Source organism: Vulpes lagopus, chromosome 9, assembly GCF_018345385.1.
Source record: "Vulpes lagopus strain Blue_001 chromosome 9, ASM1834538v1, whole genome shotgun sequence".
In the NCBI taxonomy this organism is placed as follows: domain Eukaryota; kingdom Metazoa; phylum Chordata; class Mammalia; order Carnivora; family Canidae; genus Vulpes; species Vulpes lagopus.
In genome coordinates this window covers 2,978,954-3,000,285 of record NC_054832.1, presented here as the reverse complement: position 1 = coordinate 3,000,285, position 21,332 = coordinate 2,978,954, and the positions used below count along the sequence as shown (strand labels likewise).

The 21,332-nt window shown below is 48.7% G+C and overlaps 1 protein-coding gene across 18 annotated transcripts in view; it reads right to left on the bottom strand.

Annotated features, from left to right (window-relative positions):
• Positions 1-243: 243 nt before the first annotated feature.
• Positions 244-21,332, bottom strand: part of PTK2 (protein tyrosine kinase 2) — a 262,540-nt gene continuing 241,451 nt past the window's right edge. For 13 of the 18 annotated variants that reach the window (XM_041769011.1, XM_041769013.1, XM_041769016.1 and 10 more), the window contains 7 exons: positions 15,291-15,353; positions 11,830-11,869; positions 11,387-11,493; positions 8,057-8,065; positions 6,738-6,893; positions 5,418-5,498; positions 244-1,513 (listed from right to left, as the gene is read on the bottom strand). In XM_041769011.1, the coding sequence (XP_041624945.1) occupies positions 1,301-1,513; positions 5,418-5,498; positions 6,738-6,893; positions 8,057-8,065; positions 11,387-11,493; positions 11,830-11,869; positions 15,291-15,353 (669 nt within the window). In that variant the 3' untranslated portion in view covers positions 244-1,300. The remainder of the gene's footprint in view (positions 1,514-5,417; positions 5,499-6,737; positions 6,894-8,056; positions 8,066-11,386; positions 11,494-11,829; positions 11,870-15,290; positions 15,354-21,332) is intronic. The other 5 variants (XM_041769012.1, XM_041769015.1, XM_041769017.1 and 2 more) reach the window with 1 other exon arrangement.

Here is a 21,332-nt window from a genome sequence, read left to right as displayed (position 1 = left end):
AGGGCTGTGTGCTCAGAGACCTCCGCCGACTGGAGCGGGTGGTCTGGCGGCTGCAGAGGGAACAGCAGGGCTGACTCGTCAGCCATCCGGCTGTGGTAATATCCTTGACTTGTCCGAAGGCAGAGAAAGAAGAGACACCAGTAGTTATCGAGAACTTTCCTGTACAGTATTTTATCTGGCAAGTCACCTGAACAATCGTAAACGGTCTGAAGGAACCAAAAGAAAGGATATTACACCAAGAACTTTACTGGTAACACCTTTTTAATAGGTCAAAGTAACTGTACAGTTCATTATATTCTTCCTGAGAATAATTTATATCCCCCGACAAACTAAAGGGAGGGTATATTTTTCAAAATTATTTAACAGAATGGATGGTGTAACTGCACATCAAAAGAAAACCAAATCTCTCTGCTTTGCTGAATTCTCTCCTGGGAAGACAGACGCAATGAAGGGTTCGTTAGCTCCAGTGGCTGCAAGGTAGTCAACATGGCTTTAATCTTTCTTTATAAATTATATAAAACTGGAAACAGGGATGGCTGCAGAGCCCCTTCTCAGTGCAGTCTGGAGGTGCTCTGGTACAAAGCATTTCTGCTTCCAAGAGAAATAACATCGCTACAAAAAACTGGCACATTATTCTGGTGAAAAAAGACAAAGTTTTTAGTGTGTTCTACAGCTAGCTTCCAACCAAATCTTCACATATCCAACAGGAAAGGAAAAGGCAGGAAAGACAAAAGGGTGGTTGTTTTTTTCTGAAATGACTCAAGTCTTCAAAATATAGCTCTGATATTCTTTCTTGTAAAGTGGTGTCAGCAATATTGCAACTCAAGAGTGTTCTCACGACAGAGACTCCAGTCTGGGCCATGACCCTGCGGCTCGCCAGAGAATTCTCAGCCCTTGGGGTTTCCCGGAACTCTCTGTCTCGTCCCCCGTCTCCTGACACGCGGCCAGGCTGGATCAGGATCCACACGCTGCCACCTCGGCCATTTCCACGGAAACACACCCTCATGTGAACGTGGTCTGTTCTTCAGGATTCTTAAAAGCTTCTCACAATTTTCATTCTCAGAAAAATGCCACATTTTGGATCCTGGGCTTTTCTGAACACCATGACTTAAAAAAAAAAAAAAAAAAAAGAAACAAAAAAAAAAAAACGAACTCAAATCAAATGTGGTTAAACTTATATGAAAGAGATTTTCAACCAGCTGTCAGTCACAACCGTTGGCGCGGTGAGTGCCGGCGGCCGGGGACCACGGGGCCCCTCGCTGCTGGTGGAACGTGGGACGATGTCCTCAAGGAGGGCCCCTCAGTGTGGCCTCGTTGGTCCGAGCATCCGCAGTCTCGCTTGGTCAATGACATCAAGTAAGTTTTTGGCATCCACGGCCAGGGCGTGAGCAGCGGTCAGCATCTGCTTTTTGTACTCCTGCTGGAGACTGGTCATGACGTACTGCTGGGCCAGCTTCATCTTGTTGATGAGCTCACCCAGGTCGGAGTTCAACAGCTTCTGGGCCATCTCAATCTGGAAGGACAAGACAGAGGTCAGGAGAGGCACGTTCCGTGGACTGATCCTTGGCTGCCTACCGGAGAAGAAACTTTCTTCCCCTTAAACAAATTGTCCCGCCGGACAACAGGGTATAAGACCAAGGTTTCCTCCAGGAAACTGGCCAACAGAATGCCCATGGGTGTGTGTGTGAGCGTGCACACATCCAGCAGCCTCTGCTCCGTCCACAAAAGCCCTCAGTGACTATTAATCAGCGACCAGTAGGGCTTTTGCTTCTTAGAAGAAACAATCATAGAAGAATCACAGTCTGGTAGAACCTCAGAGGCCACCCAGTCCAGAGCCTTCCCCACCAGAGGGGACAGCTGGGACAGGAAGAGATTGGCTGAGGTCGTCCAGCTCCTGGCTTCCAGTTCAATGCAAACACTTGGGCTGGACTCGCAGGTCAGTGCTCTTTCTACAACCCCAACTGTGTCTCAGGACCTGCCTCTGCTGCGCATGAAGTGGCTGAAGGACGTCCCACCGTGATGCTCCCGTGCTGCTGTGAGGTGGGAGCAGGGGCAGCAGTGCTGGAAGGAGCTGCCCTATGGAAGCGGCTCGCTTGGTCCAGGTGGCTCAGGACCTCCCTCATCTGTTCGTTCAATCGGTAAAGCCTTAACCCCTCAATCTTCTAATGATCACTAAGCACTTACCTAGAGGCACGTGGTGGTGTGGACGCAAGAGTCGATCACGCACTTGTGCTCAGTCTAGGGTGGAGAAGCCTGCCTACAACTACCTATAACCACTGGGATGAATCCTCCAACAGAGACACAGTGATCCATTTGCTCTGAGAGGTCAGAAGATTCACAGAGAATTTGTCTGAAATTGGCCTGGACTGTACAAACACGCTGGCTTCCTCTGTGGAGGGCCTCACAAGCCGTGCCAAGTCACCTCGGTCCTGCTGAACTTGACAGTGAATGAGGAAGGCTCTGAAGCCAGTGGGGTCTCACTGAGAAGTCAGGTGGCCCCCAGGGCGGCTGTAGTAGAGAAATGAGGGTGAGCTGGCCCAGGACGGGCTGCCCTCTTCGGTAGCACAGGGGGTGGGAGGAGGGACTGGGATAGAAGGAAGCAAAGTCAAAGAAAGCTCCGCCTCTTTTTTTTCTTTTTAATTTTTATTTATTTATGATAGTCACAGAGAGAGAGAGAGAGGCAGAGACACAGGCAGAGGGAGAAGCAGGTTCCATGCACCGGGAGCCCGACGTGAGATTCGATCCCGAGTCTCCAGGATCGCGCCCCCGGCCAAAGGCAGGCGCTAAACCGCTGCGCCACCCAGGGATCCCTCCGCCTCTTCTTTTAAAAAATAATTAAGAATATATACAGGAGAGCAAGTTGTGTAGAAGAATCAGGGGAGGGGATCCCTGGGTGGCTCAGTGGTTTGGCGCCTGCCTTTGGCCCAGGGCGCGATCCTGGAGTCCCAGGATCGAGTCCCGCGTCGGTCTCCCGGCATGGAGCCTGCTTCTCCCTACTCCTGTGTCTCTGCCTCTCTCTCTCTATCTCTCTCTCTCTCTGTGTCTATCATAAATAAAAATAAATAAATAAATCTTTAAAAAAAAAAAGAATCAGGGGAGATGGAGAGATTATTTCAGGATTTATCAGCAACCATTTACTTGTTAGGACACCATTTTCTCACCTCTTGCATATGGAACTATCATTTTTTGGCAAAATTCTTGCTCACTGTGGAAGACCCAATAAAGTTGCCGTGAAGCAGATGAAGAAGCTAATGCCCTAACTGGCAAGGAATATAAAATTACTCTAGGCATATAGGCATTTTTGAGAATGGTTTCAGTGGTTTCCTGCAGGTGAACGCACACCCTTTACAAAAGAAGCTTAGTTAGGAGCTGAGCCAGCTTCCTCAGGACGGGCGTCACTGGGACACCAGCAGCCTCGGACACACTGTCCTGAGAGACCCTGAGCCTGTCTCGTCAGGAGGAAACCTCAATCTCTACAGAACATCCCTCAGTTCCACTTTAGGTATAAATACTGTCTAAGGTAACTGGCCTATATTCTTCCAAAATGTTGCCGGCAGCAAGGTGAAGCCTGAGGACCTGTTCCAGCGGGAAGCAGACTGGCCGTGACATCAGGCAGGACACACAGCCCTGCTGGCCTTGAACTAGAGGGTGAAACTTCCTCCTCGCAGGGGTGCTGAGGCCCAGGAGTCAAAACCCTCCAGGTGAGAGAACAGCCTCCTGACTGGAGATGCAAGTGGAAACATGGAAGGTAAGAAGTGTGCCACATGCCACCTGTTCTCAAACGGTTCAGAGAAGGAGACTGCGTGTGTACACAGACAGAGAACGTGGGGAATGTTAAAAGGCAGTGAAACTGGGTCGAGGATATTCAGGAATTCTCTGCACTGTTCTTATAACTCTTCTCTAAGTTTGATATCACTTCAGAAACTAAGAAAACACAGGAGAACAGCCCTGGGGGCTGTGGGGCTAGAGAGAATAGAAAAGTGGGTGCAGGAGCCAGGAGGGAAGACGAGTGGGAAGGGCGAGCAGGGCCAGGACAGTCATGGACTCCAAGGGACACAGCTGCATGTGCAAGTGTGGCCCGGGCTGCACACCTCTGGAGCTCAGGGAGCACCCCCTGGAGGAGGTCAGGGAGCATCCCTGGAAGAGGTCAGGGAGCACCCCCTGGAGGAGTCAGGGAGCACTTCCTGGAGGAGGTCAGGGAGCACCCCTGGAGGAGGTAAGTACCCCTGGAGGAGGCTAGGGAGCACCCCTGGAGGAGTCAGGGAGCACCCCCTGGAGGAGGTTGGGGAGCATCTTTGGGGGAGGCTAGGGAGCACCCCGTGGAGGTCAGGGAGCATCCCCTGGAGGAAGTCAGGGAATATCTTTGGGGGAGGCTAGGGAGCACCCCCTGGGGAGGTCTGGGAGCACCCCCTGGAGGAGATCGGGGAGCATTCCTGGAGGAGGTCAGGGAGCATCTTTGGGGGAGGCTGGGGAGCACCCCTGGATCAGCAGGCACCCCTGGAGGAGGTCAGGGAGCACCTCTGTAGGCTGGCATGTCGGGGAGCATTACTAAAACAATGCAGGTATGTCTGCTCATTTGTTGGTCAACATATGATATGAAATGGCTAAAAATGGCAAAAATGAGATTATTGATAAGAGACAGTATTTTGGGTGAACTTTGATTCCTTAAAAAAAAAAACTCGGGGCAAACAAACAAACAAACCCTTGGGGCAGCCCAGGTGGCTCAGCGGTTTAGCACCTGCCTTCAGCCCAGGGCATGATCCTGGAGACCCGGGATCAAGTCCCACATCGGGCTCCCTGCATGGAGCCTGCTTCTCCCTTTGCCTGTGTCTCTGCCTCTCTTTCTGTGTCTCTCATGAATAAATAAATAATGTCTTTATTTTTTTTTTATTAAAAAAATTTTTTTTTAAAATAATGTCTTTAAAAAAAATTTCAAAACTCATGTATTACTTTAAAGGGCATTTTTAAAATCACTGCTCTATGTGGAAAACAAGCGTCATTTGCAAACTAATTTTTTTTTCAGAAAAATGCAAGGGAGAAGAGAAGGGCGGGCTGCCTCTCCTGCTCATTTCTCTGGTCCTTCGGCCTCTACTTGAGTTGGGGCTGAAAGATTTGGCCCTTGCCCAGCTCCGCACCCATGCTCCCTGCTATCCCCACAGTCGCCTGTCTTTGGGGCCCAGACCCCCCTGGCTCGGCAGCTGGCAGTGGCAAGCGGGACCTAAGCAACCCCAGAGGGTGCCGCTCCTCACCGCCTCCCCGGTGAACGGCCGCTCCTGGCAGGCAAGCCACAACCCACCAGCCTCCGTGGCTGGAGGGTTACAACCTCAGAACAGCAGGAGGGAGCATCACAGCCAGGCCGGAGCCCTGGGCGCGTCCCGCCTGCAAGGTCAGCACAGGAGGGCACAGCCGTGTCTTACCTCTCGGTGCGTGCTGGCCGGCAGGACCGGAAGGGTCTCGTCCACAGTGGCCAGTAACGTCCGCAGGGCCAGGCCAACTTCCTAGCAGACAAGACAACACGGATATCAGGACACACATGAAGGGCTTCCTCACCGGCAGCGGCGCCTCCTCCCAGTTCCAGGGCTTGTTTCCTTTTCAATACTTTATGGAAATTTCTGTATTTCTTTTCCTCAGTACTGAGCCTGATCTGAAGTTAATAGGGGTTTCCCCCCAAGGCTCAGATCCCCGAAGGCTCAGAACGTGGCCCCTGATGGAGTATCAGTCAGAAGGCCATTCTGCACCTGCACAGCGTGGACACATCTGATGACCACTGTCCTGCGTGATGAGCCTGTCACCAAAGGACAGATATGGCACGGCGCCCCTCCTCTCCTCTGGGCCCTGGAGCCCCCACATCATGGGGACAGGGAGTGGATGGGGTGCCGGGGGCGGGGCGCTGCTAATGGGGACACAGTGTCTGTGCTGCAAGGTGAGAGGAGTTTTGGGGATTAGGTGTCTAACAAGGAGAATGTACGTAACCCCGCTGGAGGCTTAACCACGGCTAGGACGGTCAATTTTACATTCTGCGTACTGTACCACACTCCAAAAAAGTGTGTTCAAGTACACGTTCCAGAAATACAGGCTCAGAGCAAAGCTTCATAGCACTCTGAACTGCAGAACACCTCTGAGCTTGGAAACACCGGCGTGCCTCTCACACAGTTCTGGCACTTTCTTCCAGGACACCAAGCCCCTGAATGCAGCTTGGAAAGGTTAGACTAGTGCACGGTATTTTCATTCTTGTCTTTGACCCTTATTAAAAAAGATTCAGTGAGCACCCATACATCCACCCCTCAGTGGAAGAAAACAGCACAGGTAAGTCCCTGAACGTCCCTCTCCACGATGGCCCCTTCCCCGGGGCACCACCTGAAGGTCAAGTGCTCTCCTGCGTGCGCTGGTGCTTCCTCAGCAGAGCCGCATGTCCCGGAGGCTGCACACAGCACTGCTCTGTACGCTGTCAAACTTCACGTAAGTGGCGTGACACCAATAAGCCTGTGTGATGCCATTTTGTGGCTCACTTTTTTCACGCAAGACCATATGTGCGAATGCTGACTGTTAAAGGCTGTGGGGTTCCTGGACGTTCCCTCCCAGTGTCAGGGTCAGGGACAGCAGTTCTGTCTGACTTAACACAGTCACTGTGTGTGGCCTTCACGCACAACTTCTGAAGCACCGGGTCTGACTCTGAGGGGCACCGTGGCTTCCACGGTTCTAAGAACATGTCCCACTGGCGCAGGGTTGGGTTTTACCTTCACCATGGGAACGTACTCCTCCGGTGGGGCTGGCTGGATCTTGCTGGACATTTCGATGACAGCCTTCACCAGGCCCGTCACATTCTCGTACACCCTGTCGTTGGACCGGTCCAGGTTGGCAGTGGGCGGGGGGCTGATTTCCTGGGGCTGAAGCTGCAACACAGAAGCCGTTATGTCCCCAGGCCCCACAAGGTGGCGGCACACCACTGCAGCACTAGGTTAGAGAGGGTCTTTAAAAGAGATCAAAGCAGATCACAACTGATTTTCTGGTCTGTGCGGCTACAGCTCGATTTGAGGATGACAGTAAAGTAATTCATCCAAGTGACGAGTGAATGAGACAATCATTTTTTATAACTTTGAGCTCAGTTAAAGGAAATGAAGTGGAATCATACACATGACACTAAAAGCCCCAGATTCTTTCAGAGTAGTGATTCAACACCCCCCAGAATCATTCACCAAGACAAAGAATTCATGTATTTTACGCCTCTCTGAGGATTTCACAGGAAGCTGGCTAGGGGGTCAAGCATTCTATGTTAAGACTTGAAGAATTCCTGCTTAGTCTGACCTCTGCAGTACGAACTGTATGGCTCAGCGTGGCTGCCTTCAAACCACCTCATGGAAACGTGTGTGACCCCTTCACGACTACACCAAGCTGAGATACAAGTCTTGTGAAGTGGACACATCTGCCTGCACCACACTGTGCAAGTGAGGGCCGTGGCGGTGCCGCCAAGAGCCCCAGGATGCACCTGCCAGTGGCATGGCCTTGGCTCCTCACCTGGCCATTGTGGTGAGGGTGACATGAAGGAGCAGATGCCCACCCCAGAGCCAGTGGCACAGAGACACTGATGACCATTACCCCAGAGAAGCCGAGCACTGGAGGCTGGTGAGTGCAGGGCCTGAGGAAAGTCTCCCAACGGCATTTGAACATTCAAATTGGTAACACGAGGCACAGAAAGGGCAGTATGTGTGTATTTTAAGATAACTAAGCTGCAGTACACAGTAGTAGCTGTTTGCCGATGGGGCTGCTGCCAGCGCTCCGTCTAAACCTCTAGGTGCCCATTCTGAACCCTTGGGCCGACTCTGTCTGGGAACCTGGAGCCCGGGAATTCAAGTCTGGCTCGAGACAGACACGGACAGGAATAGTCCAGTCCCTGAAAAGGTGTGTATGCCTCACTCTCTGGCAAATAAAAACTTTGGTTTTGGTGATAAGCCAAGCAAAAGTGCCCTCCCCAGACTTCCTGATTTCTGCTGCAGAGTCACATGCAAAGTGCTAGGTGTGAAGAAGCAGGACAGACACACAGACACAAGGTGCTTACCCTCCATGGCTATTGTTGAACGGGAGGTGAGGAAAAGTTAGAGAAATTTATCAGAGAAAGGGAAAAAAGAAAAACAATATTAATAAAGGTGGCAGACAAACCCCCCACAAAAACACATGAGCAGAACCAAAAGAAGCGAGTCTGAAGCCTGCCCAGGAGCCCTTGGTTCCCCCGTTATCCACGCACGACGGCTGGGCCGTCAGTCCAGGGTGCCCGCACACTCGGTAAGGAGGCCTGCCACACGCCATGCTTGCTTTCATGAAGTAAATGCAGAAAACAACACACAGAGCCCGAGAGGGACAACCTGGCAGCCATGCAAGAAGCAAAGCGTTAGGGGTCCTCAGAAAGAAAGGGCACTGAAATGCACCTGACATCACTGAGAACGGCCTGTCGGACTTCTGGGCCGTCAGGAGAGACTGTCCAACCCTCGCTCCCCACACCCAGCCCCCCACGTCTTTGGAAACAGGCTTTGTCATGAGCCATGACGCCATAATAAAGATCCCTGGCTTGGGGCTGTGTGTAAAGACATCAGGAGTTTATTTTAAAAACAAAACCTAAAAAAACAAACAACAAATCCTTTTGAGCCAAGCCTTATGTTTCAGGCTCCTTTATTTTAAACTTAGAAGTTTTATTTAATGTTTTTTCTTCTACAGCTTACACCAAGGCTACGCTACTGTATAAAGACCATGTAAATTGGGAAAAGGTGGCCATCCTGACCCCTCCTCAGACGGGTCTGAAACAGGTGTACCCTTTGGTATAGGAGTTCAGTAGAATCTTATTAAATTTCAAGGTCCAACCTGCCACAGTGCGTTTTCCCTGCATCAGAAAGAGGGAGATCATTCCTAACTGCATCACTTCAAGAGAGGACATCCCTGTCTCTTCCCTTCTGCACTCAGAGTCACATGGGGCCCTGTGACTCACATGGCAAAATGTGCCACCAGACAGGATCAACATAAAGGCACAGCTTCCTGAACAGGGGCTGCAGGCAGGGCTCCATCAGGGAGAGGTGCCGCCATCCTAGACTCCAGGAGGCAAAGGCTGCTTTATGCTAATCTACTTAAAGCTTCTGTTTTGTATCTGCCCTGTGCCCAACCAAGGTGGGTCACTGAAGCAGTGCCCTGGTGCCTCCAGCCACCATTCACAGTAGCACTCCCAAAGCCAAAGCTTAGTTTGGAGAGATCATTGTCACTGGTTTCCTACTTTCTGGGGCCTGCCAACTTGGGGGTTCCTCGGCAGGCAGCTGGGATAAGGTGCCACCCCCCAGAGAAATACACAGTTCCAACCTCAGGTGGGTGCTAAAAGCCTCAGAGAATCCAGAATCGTAACAAAGCCACCAAGGAGAGAGCAAGATGGGTTTCTGACTGAACGTTACCTGGATGAATTCCGTTAGTGACAGCTAGAGATAAGCATTTCAGTGCTAACCAGTATTGTTCTGTTAGGCTGGATTCAGTAACCTCGACTGAACAGATGGGTAAGGAAGATGCTAGAGACATACTTCATACTTGCTTATTTTTTTTTTAAAGCAGGCTCCACACCCAGCCCAAGGCCCGGTGAACTCACAACCCTGAGATCAAGAGTCGGATGCTTAACCAACCGAGTCACCCAGGCACCCCTACTTCACACTTCTTACAAAAGGAATCTTTACTTGATACATGTTTAATTAAGCATGCTATTTCCATCATGATTCTGACCTGCTTAACACCATCTTTAAGGGTATTTTCCAATTATATTCACTTATGTTATTACAAACAGGAGGCCAAATACATGTCAGAATTCTTAGGTGGTATCTGCTACCTCTAAAATAGATTTTTCCTTATAATACAAGCCATTTAGAAAATTTGTTCTTGTGGCTCATGTAAACGTCAAACTTCATTAACCTAATTTTTCCCTCTTCCCTTCTTAAATTTATGTCAAGAAACCAAATTAGGAAGAGCTGTGTCCCCCTTTGCTCCTCCTCAGAGAATACCCCGTGTGGTGCCAGCAGCGTGCTGGGGAGGCCCCCATCCCAAGCTAGTGGAGCTGCTGGGTGCCCAGCCCCGGGCCAAGCTCCAGGACCAGCACTCTGAGTTCCAGGGGCTGACCACCTGCCAGCACGTGGTCCAGGAGCCGGCCCTCAGAGCAAGGGTGCCTCTGGCTCTAGTGGGACTTGTACTGTGTCCCATAGGAGGTGGGTGGGTCTAGCCAGAGCCAGCCCGTTCACTCCCCGCTCACCGCCCCTCTGGGCTGGAGATGGCGTCTTCTCTGCCAAGGGCTACCTCTCCTGTCTCCAGGAATCAGCCTGCTGGCTAAGTGCTGGCTCAGCTGGGGAGCCTGTAACCTTGAAAATGCCCTTTGATTTCTGTAGCCTTGCTGTCTCATGGGAAAGGTGGAAACAATCCTACCACCAGCAACCCTTGAGGCTAATGTGAGCACAGCTCTGTCCCAGCACTTGGTACGGTAGGGCATTCCAGGTTAGTCAGAAAACAAGTGTTTCTCCTAACTGGCAACAGAGTTACTAGATTCTAAGACCCCATCCACTGCAGGAGGCGTTCTTGTTCTTTATGTTCCTCTAAGGAAAAAAAAAGGGCTGCCAATTAAACTAACATGTCACCCTGATTTTAGAGATACTAAAATATCTCTAAAATATCTCTGCTGTATCAGAACTGGGAAACAAGATACATTTTGAGAAGTAACTCATCTCTAATGCAAAGTAGAGAGCCTCTCATTAAATGGGAACAAAGAGGATGGAAAACCAACCAAAACCAAAACCCTTGGCTTTGCTTCTCTTGGGGAGGAGAGTGGCTTCCAAGGGACCTGGAGCCCAATGCCGCAGGGCCTGGTGGAGGCCGGGGGCGGGGGACAGTCAGGAACCCCGACGGCCCCACTCACACGCAGCCGGGCAGGCCGTGCGTGAAGCGCTCCCGAGCCAAGGAGAGGCAGTGGCTGTGTGGCCTGAGATGCACGCGGTTCTGGCTCTACACTTAAGAGACAGTGAGCCCACAGAAGGTCTTGCTTCCCTCAGGTGTCCTGGTTTAATTAATTTTTTAAACCAGAAGCCATCCAGCACTTTATTCCAAAGAAACATTCTGCCTGTGAAGAAGAAAACTTATCTCTGCCTGAGGCCCAAGACTCCACCAAGTGAGAGAAAACTGGAAAAGACAGGCTTCCTGCCAAGCTTGTTCCTGACTCTTGGAGGGGATCAGAGCCCAACCAAATGGACGCCTGGAGCCCATGGCAGTGCCACTCTGCTCATTCCGTTCTCAGCACTGACTCCACATCATGGTAAAGACCACTAACCCGGAGCGAGAAGCTCCACAGAGCCTTGAGCAGAGCTCGGGCTCAGATGCCCACCTTGACGCCCTCGTTGTAACTGTCCCCGGGGCTGCTGAGGCTGGCGAGGCTGCCCAGGTGACCAGGGGCTCCAGGCCGTGGCGGTTTCTTTGGCGGAGCTGCAGGATCTGGTAAAAGGGAAGGTGTCCCAGTAAGTGATGCATAATAAGACACAGAACAGAAACACCCAGATAAACACCGAGCATGGATTCATGTTACTACAACATACACTGATCTCGGAGAAGGCATCCTACTGAGGCGTTTCTGATGCATTACAGCAGTAAGTTCTGTTCTCCAATGGTCTAGTTATCAGCTGAATTTGCTAAACATCATACTTGGTTTGATCCGTAGAGGGAAAATTGTTAAAAGGATCATGAAGTACTCCAAAAATAGGAAACTATGTACATTTACAACCCGGCCCTCTACACTATAAAAACTTCTTGACAGATCATTTTTTCGCTTACCTGGTTTACCCACAGGCTGGTATATGTGTTGGTTTCCAGTCTGCGGGAAAAGAAAAGCTCCATCACCACACCAGCATACACTAAAGGGCATGGCCTCCCCATCACCCTCCATCCGCTTGTACAACTGTGTGAAGTGCTGGGTTCAAGGCCTAATTGGGGGTGGGGGACTTGGAAAAAGCAAAAATGCCAGCAGGCTGTGGGGAAAGGGCTGTTATGGGAGCAAGCACAGGAGAGTATGGGAACATGGACAGGGAGGGAGTCATCACAGCCAATTTAGAATTTCCTTAAAAAAAGTGACATCCATGGAGGCCTCAGTTCACCTTCCAGGACTGTGAAATCCAGGCCTTCCCAGTGTCTGGGCCTTCTGATCAGGAAGCTGCCTCACAGCCCAGATGTTCTTACAAGGACAGGTATAAGGGGTAGAGAGACGATGGGAGGTGTCTCCTCTATGGCACTGGGGTGTCTAGACATTCCATGTCCCATGTCATTGTCACCCGAAGCCTGTGTGTCAGGACTTGGTGCTACTGCGCCATCAGTTCTGGACCAAGCCACAGGCCCAGAATTTCCACCCCCAGGACAGAAGACTGTTCCATTGAAGGCCAGCCCTGCCATCACACTGCAAACAACCTGTCCTAGGATAACTAAATGCAAAGAAGTCTTTTTAGAACTACATTCTACTTCTGAAGAGACTTATTTGAAATAATTTAACTAGTTAAAAAATACATATTTTAAAGGTGCTTTACTTTTAGTTGTAAGGAGAGAGAGCCACCTCTGTGAAATACAAGAACTGCAGTGTGCACAGTGAAAACTTCCTCTGCCGGGAACACATCTACTGTCAACATACTGTTTCATACCCACAAAGCCCTCAGAACTGGACAGTGTGAAGAACAAGGGCTCCTCCACAATGGAGTCTGTGCAGTACTTCACAGTTAACCTACCACACTTGACAGTTATTGAACATTTGCTTTGCTCTAGGCACAAAACAAGCCCTACCCTTGTGGAGCGGATAGTGTAACACAGGGAGTGAGACAGTATATTGCCAAGCCCCGTGGAAAAGGGAGATGGGGGTGGGGCAGGCAGTGAGGATGCTGCAGGTCTCAGTGGGAAGTTCAGGCCTCCTGAGAATGGGGCCTTGGAGCACGCTGGGTGGAGCACACTGGGTGGGGGAAGCCATGAAGCAATTTGGGAGGCGAATGGCCCAGAGATAGGGGATCCCCTAGTAGGGGCAAACAGCAAAGCAGCCAGGGCAGCTGGAGGATGAGTGAGGGCAGGAAACATGGTCCAAACTCTAAAGTAGACACAGTCTGTGAGCTGTGTTGTATTCACGGATCCAGGCAGTAAAATACACACACTTAAAAAAGACTTAGAGCACAAAGAATTTTCTGGTTGATACCCAGGTTGCAAGAAAGGTCCATTAACTAGAAAATTCTATTCTAAGAACATCCTAGATTATTTCAGCAGAAGTACATATAATGTACCATGCCAGGCAATTCCACAGGTTGCTCTGGGAGGGAAGGCACAGAAAAGTGCCTGCTTCCAGAAGTCTGACAGATGAGTGTGTGGTCAGGCTGCGTTCTGGGTCTGCCGCGTATCTAGCTATGGGCCCTGGGCCTTGGAGAAGTCATTCAACTGTTTGGGGAGTTGTTTTCCAATTTGTTAACAAATAGGCTGATAACATACATCTAAGACAGGGATGTTGTCACAAAATGAACGTGTGGTCAACTTGTATATCATTTTGTATATATTGTATATATTTTGAAATCCACATGGTTTTTACTTTTTATGCAAGTGGATGGGGTCAGTTTCCACTAGCTCATGCCTACTTAAAATCCGCAATTTTCTAGCCAAAGCGTTCTCCCTGAAGCCATGGTGCATTTTCAAAAGCGTTAAGTTGGAGCATTCCAAGAAGTGGGCCAAATCAGATTGTTATCTTTAGCAAAGGATGGAAGAGGGAAAACTGGAATGGTCACGAGGTGTTACTGGCCTCCCAGAAGGAACTACCCACAACCCGAACCACATCCCTTGCAGGGAGCCATCATGTTCGCTGGTGCAGTCTGGCGTCTAGCACTACGACGGGTAACCTTGAGCAAGTTTTCTACAAGCCTCAGTTTACTCCTTTGTGGAGTGTGGATGGCAACAGGCCTGACTTGATGGAGTGCTGAGGTCTCGGGGAGGTGGCAGGAGAACAGCACTCAGCACAGCACCCTGTAGCACTAAGTATCTTCTCATCAGTATTAAGTACTTCCACTGTCACCTAGGCCTGGGCTACACAAGATGGCTAGAGGACTTGTCCTGTGTCATTGGCTCCACAGAGTGTTTCTGAAAAATGCTTCTATCCAGGTCTAATTCACCCCGTCCCACATGCTTTCTGGGGGGACTTCCATTTGCCACATACTGGAACACAAAAGATTTCCCTTTTGTAATAAAATGCCCTATTAGTGGTGTTGTGAACAGCCAGTCCCTCAAATAGGGTTTACCTTCATGCCGATTCTCAGTCTTAACAACTTAGGACAGACTACCTGTCATGTGCTAATTTTTTAATGTTAATAAGGAAGGAGCTGTGTGTGTGGAGATGTTAAATGGCAGGTGATATGACGTCATGCTCATGAAATAGCAATGTCTCATATTCCATCTGCAGAGCCAGTCCACTGCGTCAGCACATTTGGACAGAAGATACCAAATCTTCCCATGCTGGTGACTGAGCACATCTTCCAGGGACCAAATCTTGGGGGGGGGGGGGGGGGGGCAGCTGGATTTCACAGTACAGATCAGAGTTGTTCATTCTGTACTGTGCATCCTGGAGCTGGGTGATGCCCCAGTCTCATGTATGCATGCATGTGTGTCTACAAGTAAATCCAGAAGCCTTATTAGGGTGGAGCTTTATCTCCGTAGGTCTGTTACCTGGCAGGCACAGGTTTCTCTTTCATGTTTAGAGAAATCTGCTTTTCTTTTACTCAGACATGTGCTGATGGAAATCTTAATAAGATGATTTAAACTCTTCTTAAAAGATTAGGGAATATTTCAAACAGGCTTTAAACATATCTGGAATAATCATGAAACTAGCTCTTCAAAGAGAATTTCAGGCATTTCCCCTCTACAACACACAGATGGAAAAAAAATCTTGTTTGGACAAGTTTCCTGTGACCGTGGAAACTTATAACCATGCACTAAGAGTGGAAAAATGTGGCAAAGACAGCTTATGTGCATCAACAGTAGGTATGTATGTTTCTGTAGAGCAGAGTTTGGCTCGCTGCTACTACGAAGCTGTGTAATGGGGTAGAAACCTGGACCTGCATCCGATGCTGGGCTGTGCATTGTAGCTTCTAATGATCTTGGCCAAAATGTTCACTTTACTTAAAGAACGGATTCCCATGTTCCATGCTGCAAAGATTAGCGAGCGTGGTTAACTTATGACACAAAGTGACAGCCAACATCCTGGTGAAAACTCGGCAGCTGCTTACCGGGCCCTGGAGACTTCCATCCTCCCTGTCAATGCTGCCTCGAGAGAGCCGCACATCAGGTTTCTAAAGCAAACAAAACCAGACAGTTTCATTCTTGGTCTGAAAATCGCAGACATATTCTGTATTAAGTTCCTTCCTTATATGACACCATCATCCTCTAAATAAGAGAAGTTGAAAGCTCCCAAGTTTCAGAAAAATTCTCAAACCCAGTGATGACAAACCTAGGTCAGTTGCCTCAGCAAAGCCACATGTGCATGGCAATCAGGAGCGCACCACGGCCCCGCACAACCCAGGAAAGCCTGTAATTCGCTTCTCCGCCCCAGGAGCAGGTACCCATTCCTGCTTCCTGGCAGAGGAAGGCTTCTGTGTACTTGGCTGTATTGCCAAAGCAGCAAATAGTCCAATTACACACCACCCCCTTTCCCCACCCAATGCATCCACGATACAGAAGCCGTATGGATAAATCTGGATTTAACGTAGATAGGAATATGTAAATTTCACTAATCTCAAAGAAGGCAAAGTAGGTTCCATGTCATCACCGTGCCAAGCTTGGCAGAAGGTGTCGTAGAAGGCCAGTCTGTCCGGGGGCCTCCTGCCTGCCTGACACCACAGTGATTCTTGCCTCCCCCTTTGCTCATGCACTCTGGCCGCAGACCCCTTCTCAGGGTGCATTTCCCATGACCTCTCCTGAGAGGACTGTTCCTTTCTTGGTCTTTGCCAGTCTGCTGTATCTTACAGAGATCCTCTATGTGGCAGGAATCATGCAGTGATTACTTCCTTCCCTCATTTGACAGAGAACATCCCACTGTTTGATTTGTACTTGTATGCCCTACGCTTGCAAGGGTCCAGTGCTGAGCACCGAGCACAGAACCTATAAGCACTGGTGGGGTGGTAAGAAAGAAAGGAGCTTTGTCTCTCTCTTCGTATAAATGTATATTTACAAAAATGAAGCCATGCCATATAATTTTATAGCCTTTAAGTAACAATAATATAGTAGAAATTGGTAAAAACTGTGCTTAAAAAGCTGCATGACATCCCCCCCATGAAGGCTGTCATAAGCAGAAACAGAAACCAAAGTGAGGCATATGGACCCTGGTGTCAGAATGCCTGGGTTCTGATGAGGCTCCAACCCCTTTGAGCTGTGTGACCTGGGCCTCAGTTTCTTCAGCTCCAAAATGGAGCACTTATGGTACCCACAGCCTAGGTTTGATGGGAGGATTAAATGAATTAATGCTGCAAAGTCAGTGCCACAAGAGTGTCAAGTAAAATGAATAGTTCTGTCTGCTGAATGGTGGGGCCATCTTCAAAATTTTGATTGTGTAATAGACTACGGATGAAGACCTTTGCATACAAATATTTGACTAAATCCCTGATAGTTTCTCTGGAATAGATTTCTGAGGATGGAGTTACTGAGTCAGAGGGTTTGAACATCTGAAAAATCCTGGGTATATACAACAAGCTGCCCAACTGCTGCACTGACCGGATTTACCTCTGTCAGGAGGCTCTCTCTGGGCCCTACCACCACTGACTGCCATTTAAAACCGAGCCAATGCAATAAACAAAATACTGTATAAATCTACCCTCCTTTCCTAAATGTTAGAACATTTCTGCTTCTTCTTACTGGATGCCAGGCGCCGTGAGGACAGAGGCCATGGGCTGTCAGCTTCCCCCACTATCTCCATGACTTGGTAGAAAGCAGGATTCACAGGAGGGAAGAAATGAATCGCTGTCTGTGAACAGTGTCCCCTTAGAGAAGGCATTTAACCTCTCCGAACCCATTTCTCGGCTGGTCAAGGGGTTGGCTGCCTCATACAGTGACTCTAAGGATTAAATATGTGCACCTATGATATATTGTGTAAATACTTGCTCAAGGAATGCTTTCATAAAAATGCAAGGTAGAAAAGAGATTTCACAGATGAAGAACCCAAAGCTTAGAAGGCAGAATTACAGGCGCATCCTGGAGATAGCGCAGGTTTGCTCAACATCGCTGCAACAAAGCCAACAGCATAATAAGGTGAGTCAGAGGAATGTTTGATTCCCAGTGGCGATCAAAGTCATGGTTACATCATATTCTAGCCTATTAAGCCTGCAGCAGCGTTAGGTCTAAAACACAAAGTACATACTTGAATTAAACGATATTTTACTGCCAAACAATACCACATCGACGGACTCTTCCTCTTCCTTTCACTGAACGGCCTCTCTGTAGCATGTGATGCTCTTTCATAGTATTTCACCCACAGAACTTCCTCCAAAACTGGCGTCAGTTCTCTCAAACCCTGCTGCTGCCTTACCAACCAACTAGAGTCACGGAATGTTCTAGATCCTTTGTGTCACTTCCCGTCTTCACAGCATCCTCACCAGGAGCAGCTTCCATCTCAGGAAAAGTACGTTCTTTCCTCCTCCCTGAGCAGTACCGCCTCGTCCTTAGTTCCAGCATGAGATCGTGGCAGTGCAGTCCCACATATAGGCTCCACTTCAGATTCTGGTTCTCCTGCCGTGGCCACCACATCGGTGGGGACTTCCTACACTGATGTCCGGAACCTCTCAATCATCCATGATGGTTGGATCCACTTCTTCCAAACTCCTGTTACTGTTGACATCTTGACCTCTTCCCATGAATCATGAATGTTCTTCATGTCATCTAGAATAGTGCATCCTTTCCAGAAGGTTCTCAGTTGACTTTGCCCAGATCCATCAGAAGAATCTCTATTCATGGCAGCTATCACCTTGTGAAATGTAGGTCTTAAACAATAAGACTTGACAGTCACAACTACTCCTTGATCCATTGGCTACAGAATGGATATTCTGTGTATATGTGTAATCAGGCGTGAAAACAACATAAACCTTCTTGCCCATCTCCGTCAGAGCTCCTGGGTGACCAGGTACATGTCATATTTCAAAAGGAATTTTTTTTTCTGAGCAGTAGGTCTCAAGAGGGGTCTTAAAATATTTAGTAAACCACGCTGTAAACAGATGATGGTCATCCAGGCTTTCTTCTTGTTCCACTGACAGAGCTTAGGCAGAGTAGATTGAGCAGGACTCCCGAGCGCTCTAGGACTTTCAGAATGGTCAGTGAGCACTGGCTTCATCTTTGAGTCACCAGCTTCATTAGCCCCTAACAAGGGAGTCGGCTTGTAGCGGCAGCTTTAAAGCCAGGCAGTGACTTCTCCTCTCCAGCCACGCCGGTCCTAGACGGCACCTCCTTCCAGTACATAATCTGTTGCTTAGTGCAGCACCTTCAGTAATTATCTGAGCCTGATCTTCTGGAGAACTGGCTGCAGCTCCGATGTCAGCACTGCTGGTTTGTCTTGTACCTGCCTGTTTGGAGACGACTTCTCACGTCTCTCCTTCAACCTCGAGAACCTCTGCTAGCTTACAGCTTTCCCCTGCAGGCTCCTCATCTCTCCCAGCCCTCCTGGAATTGAAGAGAGTGAGGGCCCTGCTCTGGGTTAGGCTTGGGTTCAAGGAAATGCTGTGCCTGGTGTGATCTTCTATCCAGACCAGGAAGACTTTCTTCCTATCGGCAATAAGGCTGGTTTTCTTATCATTCGTGTGTTCACTAGAGAAGCACTTGTGATTCCCTTCAAGAACGTCTCCTGTGTGCTCACAGTGTGGCCGTGTGGTGTAAGAGGGCTGGCTCTCCACCCGTCTGGGCTTTCCACATGCCTTCTCACTAAGCTTGGTCATTTCTAGCTTTTGACCTAAATGAGATGTATGACTTCTCGTTGTACTTGAGGGGTCATTGTACAGTTATTAACTGGCCTAATTTCAATATTGTTGTGTCTCAGGGACAAGGGCTGCCCGAGGAGACGGAGAGATGAGGCAACGGCCAGTCCCTGGAGCAGTCAGCACACAATGTTCATTAAGTTCACCATCTTACATAGCTGTTGCTTATGGGACTACAAAACAATTACAATGGTAACTTCAAAGATCACTGATCACAGATCTCTGCAAATGTAATAATGAAAAAGTCTGAAGTACTGTGAGAACTACCAAAATATGACACAGACACGAAGTGAGCAAGTGCTGTGGGACAAATGGCACCAACAGACTTGCTTAATACAGGGTTTGCCACAAACCTTTGGTACGTAAAGAACACAATGCTCATGATGTGCAATAAAATGAGGCTATGCCTGTAATTCTTTGAAGCAACATGAGGTGCATTCAACCAGGCAATAAAAATTCAGTATCTTCTAACTGTAGGAAATATATATATATATTTTAAAGATTTTATTTATTTATTCATAGAGATACACACACACAGTGAGAGAGAGAGAGAGAGAGAGAGAGAGAGAGAGGCAGGCAGAGACACAGGCAGAGGGAGAAGCAGGCTCCATGCAGGGAGCTCGATGTGGGACTTGATCCCGGGTCTCCAGGATCATGCCCTTGGCTGAAGGTGGCGCTAAACCCCTGAGCCACTGGGGCTGCCCTATTTTTAAAGTTTATTTACTTATTTAACGAAGCTCTATGCCTAATGTGGGGCTCAAACCCACGACCCAGAGATCAAACACTCTCTTTTGACTGAGCCAGCAAGGCGCCCCTAACTGTAGGAAATAACTTTATTTACTTTTTTACTTAAACAAAAGCAAATGACATTTATCGTTCGCTTATAGAATTAGGTGCTGTGTTTCATATATTTACATGAATTATCTACTTATATTTCCATATGAAATAACTTATTTTTCACAGCAATTCCCTCATGTTAGACTTTCCCCAAGACAGGATCTCAATTTTCAAATGAAAAAGCCTGTCTATATAAAGTCCCCTTGTGTTCTATGAATGGAAATATTTAAGGTTTTTCCTCACATGGTCGCCATAGCCTGTCTGAGTGAGAGATGAGTGCCAACTCGGAGAACTCGAGAGAGCCAGAGCCAGCCTGTCGGAGAGAAGGGGTTCTGTTACTGGTTCTGCTCCCGCGGGAAACCAAATTCTTCTGTTTCCCTCTTAAAAACTACTCTAGATTTGAAGATAGTAAAATTAAGAGGAAACTTATGTTTGAAATCTTACACCAATATTATCACAAACATAAAGGATGTTTGGAGCTATTCATTATGTCCCTTGTCACATATGCCTTCTCCTTCCCTCACTTTCTTTGTTAATTCAGGTATGACATATACAGTAAAGTACACAAATCTTAAGTGTAAAAACTTAATGCATTTTCATAACTGCACCCACCCAGTGGGCTCCAGCTTAGACCTGCCTCGCCTCACTGAGGGGCTGAAGTTCTGACCTCCAGCCTCAGAGGACTCACATAAGTGGACTGCATAACATGCACTGTCCCATGTCCAACATCTTTTGTGGACATTATCTCTGTAAGCCCCGCCCTTGTGGATGTGTGGAGGGGTTTGCCCATTTTTACTGTCATGCAGTATTCCACTCCATGAATGTATCTGTTCTGTAGGAATGGGCAGGTGGGTTATTTCCAGTTCCTGGTACTGGAAACCAGGTGTGAGCAAGAAACCTGCTGTTGAGCACTGTGCTGTGTCGGCATGTGCATGGTGTCCCCATGGGCAGCGGGGGAGGGCTGAAGGCACTGCTTCAGGTTCTGGGGACACAGCAAACAACAGTGGTCTCAACCCTCATGTGCTGTTGCTCTAGAAAGCTTCCACTCGGAGTCCCTTCTCCTTGAACTGGGCCACACTGTCTTCAAATCCAGAATGTGGCATATGCAAGGAACACAGGAGGGCCATGGCCTGGCTCAGCAGCAAAGGGCCAGAGGCAGTCTCCCCACCCTGTCCCTGCCCCCAGGGGCCCCCGGTCTGGCACTCATCATTCATTCAGCTGGCTGCGTTTGTATGAGAGGAGGAGCAGCTCAAACATTCATTTCCTTTTTCAGAACACAAAGTAGGCTTTATATAGACAGGACTTTCTCATTTTAAAATTAAAATCCTGTCTTTAGCACAGTGCCATGTTAGAAGACTACTGTAAGGAAAATAAATGAGTAACAAAGTCAGTCTGTCTGTAAGCAGTGCCCCCAATATGAAGCAAGGTCCTCTGAACAGACTGAGGGTGCACACGAGGCTCCTGGCTCTCTCTGGCCCG